At 37.0% G+C, this 5,684-nt stretch overlaps 1 protein-coding gene across 1 annotated transcript; it reads left to right on the top strand.

Annotated features, from left to right (window-relative positions):
- Positions 1–228: 228 nt before the first annotated feature.
- LOC103513103 (transmembrane protein 184C) lies at positions 229–5,316 on the top strand (the record flags this gene model as incomplete). Its single annotated transcript, XM_008477911.3, has 6 exons — positions 229–431; positions 706–780; positions 1,046–1,252; positions 1,811–1,919; positions 2,336–2,510; positions 4,896–5,316. Coding segments are annotated over 6 exons (912 nt in total), but the record flags the coding sequence as incomplete, so codon positions are not given.
- Positions 5,317–5,684: the final 368 nt, after the last annotated feature.

Here is a 5,684-nt window from a genome sequence, read left to right as displayed (position 1 = left end):
TTTTTTTTTTTTTTTTTTTTTTTTTTTTTATTAGGGACTGTCTTCCTTCTCTCTTTGATTTCGGGACGATAAGACTATAGAAGTTACAGTTCCCTCTGTCAATCCTCTTTTTTATGTACTGTTGGATTTTTTTTTTGCTTTCAATTTTTTTTTTTTTTTTTTTTTTTTTTTTTTTTATCAAGTGAGAAGTAGGTAACAAATAATCTTATTTTATCAATATGTTTCCAGTATTTGGGCCTGGTCTACCCAGATGTGTCCATTTATTTGGACAGTCTGAGAGAATGTTACGAAGCCTATGTGATCTACAACTTTATGAAATATCTCAAGAACTACCTGAGCACGGACATGAACTTGGAACTTGTTCTCGAACAGAAACCCCAGGTCAATCACATTTTTCCTCTCTGCTGGATGTCACCTTGGCTGATGGGAAGGTACACAAATGAAAAAAAATATTGATTATACAGCTGGAATAGGACTAAACCTCCTTAAACCCCATCAACCCTTGGTGTGGTGTGTTGTGTTTGTGTGGTGTGATATGTGTAAAGAGTCCCTTAACCCCAGCAACAGTTTACAGCTACTTATTGTGCTCAAATTCTCAAACAGTGTTGAGTATAAAATTCCATTCCTTTGCTGGGAATGTTAAACACTCTTAAAATTTGAAAGGCTTTTTTTTTATTACCTTGATGTTACCTTCCTTTGTTTCAGAGAGCTCATAGAGAACTGTAAGCAAGGTATTATGCAGTATGTGGTTGTACGTCCTATAACTTCCGCCATGGCTTTGTAAGTAAACATAATTTTACTCTTTATTTGTATTTGTACTGCTAAGGTCCTATTGTCCCGAAATCAAAGAGAGAAGGATGACAGGATAGGAGAAAGCCAGCCGTTCCGAAAACGAACATTATTCGTTCAGGATAAAATCCGCCCCGAGCGGGAATTGAACCCGCGGTCAAGCGCTTACAAGGCAAACGTGCTACCAACCAAGCTAACTAGTCTGGCATTCTTTTTGTAACTAAGTACTTATTTCGATCTTTCCCTCCTTCCTCAGTGTGTTTGATATGCTTAACGTATACAAGGAAGGGGAGTTACGAATGGATGCTGGCTTCCCCTACATTGTGGCTGCCAACAATGTGTCTCAGTTCCTTGCCATGTATTGTCTGGTACTGTTCTATCGGGCCACCAAGGAACAGCTGTCCCCTATTCGGCCCATTGGCAAGTTCCTCTGCATCAAAGCTGTGGTCTTCTTTTCTTTCTTGTGAGTAAAAATTGTCACACTATTAAACCCACTTTCGAGGAAGCTGAAGTTTGGCGGAGCGACGGACTAAAAAATTGAAAAAAAAAAAAAAAAAAAAAAAAAAAAAAAAAGAAAAAAAATCGGGGGTACCCAAATCACTTTCGCTCATCCTATCTAGATAAGAAAAAGCTAGGAAGAAGAAGTTAATAGTCACTCTTGAAAAGGGGTTTGGGACTAACCTCATCTTCTTCTAGTCATGTAGGAATACCTTTACTACACTAAAATAAATCAATGAGACTTTCGAACCGGCACTTAATAATATTATTAAACTTAGAAGAAACCTCAGTTGTGGTGAGATCATAGTAGAAAGGTGATAGACTTGACAGAATTTGTAAAGGAGGTTCTTAAGATAGAAACACACTACCATTACGTCACGTGATGGTAGTGTATTTCTAACTTTAGTGATGCTGTGATCCCTACACAAAATGTGAAGAGGTTCTTCGCACCACAAGTCAAGTAGGTTTCGTCTTGATTTCGATTTTAGTATTATTCTTGAGTACATATCTTTTGTTTTTGCAGCCAAAGCGTGTTGATTATAATTCTTGTGAGCAATGGTCTGATTCCTGAGATGTTCGACATCGATCAAATGAAGAAGGATGATATCAAGTCAATTGCCTCCAGACTACAGGTAAGATTATCGCAGCACCTACAAGGCTAACAGACTAGGTATAATACAGGTGATGAAACCATCAGTAGTCTTCTAGGGAAAAGTTATGAGTGGTTTTAAAACTATCCCCAGAGGAAAAAAAAAAGGTTCAATTTCAGAGCCAGCCTAGTTAACTTGAAGGGTAGTCTAGTTAGCTTGGAGGTTAGTGTGTCTGTTTTGTAAGCCCCAGGTCGCCGAAAAAACTTCGACCCCGCCGGGAATCGAACACGGTATCTCCGACGTACAAGCCTAGTGTGATACCCACTCGGGCACGGAGGTTGCCAGATCTCTTTATCAAACCTCTCTCTCTTTCTAAATAATAATAATAATAATCAAACCCAAGTACCTACATATAATATTATTTTATTTTCAGAACTTCAATATTGTTTCATTTTCAGAACTTCCTGATTTGCATCGAGATGTTCCTGGCAGCCGTTGCTCATCATTACAGTTTCTCTCATCTCCCATTTGTTGATCCTCATCATAAGGATATATCGTACTTGTCTGCCGTCAGCGCTATGTGGGACGTGTCCGATGTGGGACAAGATATTCGGGAACATTTCGTGTTCTATGGTAAGTGAAAGGGAGTATTTCGTGTTCTATGGTAACTGTTGGTATAATGGAACAACTTGTTCTAAGCTGATAGTCTAAATAAAGCACTACTAACTTATACTTATGGTAAGTGAAAGGAAGCATTTCTTGTGTTTAAATTATGGGACAAAGTGGGTTTGATGGAACAAAATGGGTACTAAATGATGGGCTTTGGTACAAATTCGCAGCAAAAGTTGTGGTGCTTATTTTAAAGTTAAAAATAAAAAAATCCCACCTAAATCATCAACGTTGGTAGATTCAGCGACCAAAACTGGCCCTCAGCAGACCCTGTATAATTTGCTCAAAAAAATGTAAACAAAGAACTACCAACGTTTGTAGATTCAGGGTGGTAAAAATCCAATCCAAAGTTTTTTAAAAAATATAATAATTAATAAAAGAAGTTTATTAATAAATTTAAATTAATTACCGTGCCAATTATCATTATTTGTTTTATTTGGCTTCCAAGAAGCCCTATTTCGTGCTTCCACCACCGTTTCTTGTTTCCTAGAATTCAGAAACCCACAAAAAAGTGCAAACTCCTGCCAAAGTTGCACCTCAGTAAAGTCGATAAACAGCCACAGGTATGTAAACTGTCTAATTTTATCAGTTACACTCGAATCCGGCTTACGTAACGTATGCAGAATACCCTAATTTGTGAATTTATATTTGGGGGACATGGTTTATTCACTGGTAACACACTTGATAGCCATGTAGGAGGTTCCGGGTTTGATTCCCCAAGTTTATAGGTAATTGTATTTTGATTGCACATATTTCAACAGGTGTTCTTGTATTGAGTCTTGACCCAGCACCTAAATGGGAAGTATTGTGGCTCGTCTCACCCATATGATGGGGAACACTGGATTGGTATGCTATGACACAGGCCACCCAAGTCTAATATAGCAGTTGTTTAAGTGCCATGTAATTAAAATGGCTATTTCTTTTCTTGTTCCAATATCTCATTGATTTTAATTGATGTTCTTTTTCTGTTCCAGGATTTCCAAAAACTCCAAAAATTATTCTGAGATATCTGGGATAAATATTATTACAGTTGGTTACACAACAAATACCTATCTATTGAAAGAAATCAATTAAAAAATGTATTCTCAAGCCAGCTGTGTTACATAATGAACTCACTGCCTATTCAATACAGTAAACAACACATTCTTTTAATCTACCCTTCTTCCTTCTGATTTCTGAAAACCTCTTTTATTTATTTGGGATAAAAAATCCCCTGAAGTACTTATCTCACTATATTTCTTGTAGATTAAAATACACCATGCCAACTATCTATTGGCTTGTGAAAAAGCAAGACACAATCTAACTGTGATAAATTAAAACCATACTTGCAATACTGAAGAGAACAACTGCATGAACATGCAGTTCAAAGGATGTCTGCAATGTTTCACCAAAAGTGATGTGATATTGAAAAGATGCCTGCGACCTTTGGTGTTTATTATGTACAGTTTGGTGTTGCTGGTCCTCATTCCCCTGTTGGTACTTCAAGCAATCACTGATGGAACAAAGAAGAGTAGTTCTGCATACACTATTGCCGGAGTATTTGTGCTCATGGCAGTTCCTATATCAGTGTGGGAAATTGTCATGCACACATTGCACTACACCAAACCAAAACTCCAGAAGTATATTATAAGGTAATTATGTGTGGGGATTTAAGTTTGTTGGTTCAGTAATTATTACCATTACCAAACAATTTGTATTTTTAGCAGAAGTGCTGAAGATAGAATGGGCTTTAAAAAAAATTGTAAATTGGGATGATGCTTAAACCTTCATCTAATTTTTCTCTCTTTTCTATTTCAGAATATTGTGGATGGTTCCCATTTATGCTATGAATGCTGTGAGTTTTAATATTTTTCCTACTTAAAAATAATAATAATAATAATGAACAATTTACATACACAAGTATGTAAAGTAGGTATTAAAGATTTCTTTTTTCTTAAAAAAAAAAAAAAAAAAAAAAAAACAACAACAACAACAACAACGGGCTACTTTCTGGTGTTCTCGTGTTGACGTTGACCCAGCACCTAAATTGGAAGTATTGTGTCTCTTCTCGCCCATCTGATGAGAGGTGTACTGCAGGATGGGCCTGCTACACAGAACACAGAATAGGAGAACCGCCACTTGAAAGAAAGCCGTAAAAAACACACACACACACACACACATACGTCCAATGTAGCAGTTGTTTCATTGCTACGAAATAAAAAGGGGGTGGAACACTCATCTTTTTTTTTTTTTTTTAGTAGAGTTTTTTTTTTTTCTAGAAAAAAAAAAGGGGGGGGAAACCCCTTTTTTTTTTTTTTTTTTTTTTTTTTTTTTTTTTTTTAAAAAACATTTTCGTTCCTTTGGTTTCAGGCACGTCATTGAGTCGCCGTATGGGGCGGGGATCCTCCCGGTCCGACGAGAAATCTCCCCTAGTGAACACCGCTTCTGATAGTGTAGGCAGTCTGGAGTCTGGCTATCAGTCCATCCCTGATTCTACAGAAGTTATATTGTGATAACGGAGAGTCCATCCCTGAGTAGAAGTTATATTGTGATAGCAGAGTCCATCCCTGATTCGATTGGTTGTGATAACCGAGGAGAACAAGGCGTACTTACACTCCTCCAACTGATTATAAGTTAAAGGTAAGAGAGACAGAGAGGGAGAGAAAGAGAGAGGAGAGAGAGAAAGAAAGAAAGATAGTAGGTATATTATTCATAACAAGCTGCGCCCGTTCCTCCGGGAATATTTTAGCCCGTAGTTTATTCGATCGTGGTTAGAGAAAATCAGTACCCATGTACCTAATTTATTTAATATTCAGTTTATTATTATTATTGATTTGATTTTTGATTTTATTTTCATCTTTCATGTAATGATTTAAAATCAAGACTAGAGCCCGTTCTCCCTTTATTCCTGAAACTACCAATATAATGTTCAAGTCACCCATCCATTTATTGGCCTCGCTCGGCGTAGCTTGACATAGGTGACGCTACTATTGTAATTTAATAAAGGAAGGACGGACTAAAAACGAGTTGTCCATGAGAAAGTAAAAAGAACAAAAAGAAGGAGAGAGAACGAGGAACAAAAACTCAACCCGTTCCTATAAAGACTGAATTAGTGACCAGGAACTCCAAAAAATGACCATGTTGAAAATTAGTCCATTT

Source organism: Diaphorina citri, unplaced genomic scaffold, assembly GCF_000475195.1.
Source record: "Diaphorina citri unplaced genomic scaffold, Diaci psyllid genome assembly version 1.1 scaffold924, whole genome shotgun sequence".
In the NCBI taxonomy this organism is placed as follows: Eukaryota; Metazoa; Arthropoda; class Insecta; order Hemiptera; family Psyllidae; genus Diaphorina; species Diaphorina citri.
Note: the sequence above shows the minus strand (reverse complement) of the source record. Positions and strands in the feature narration are given on the sequence as shown.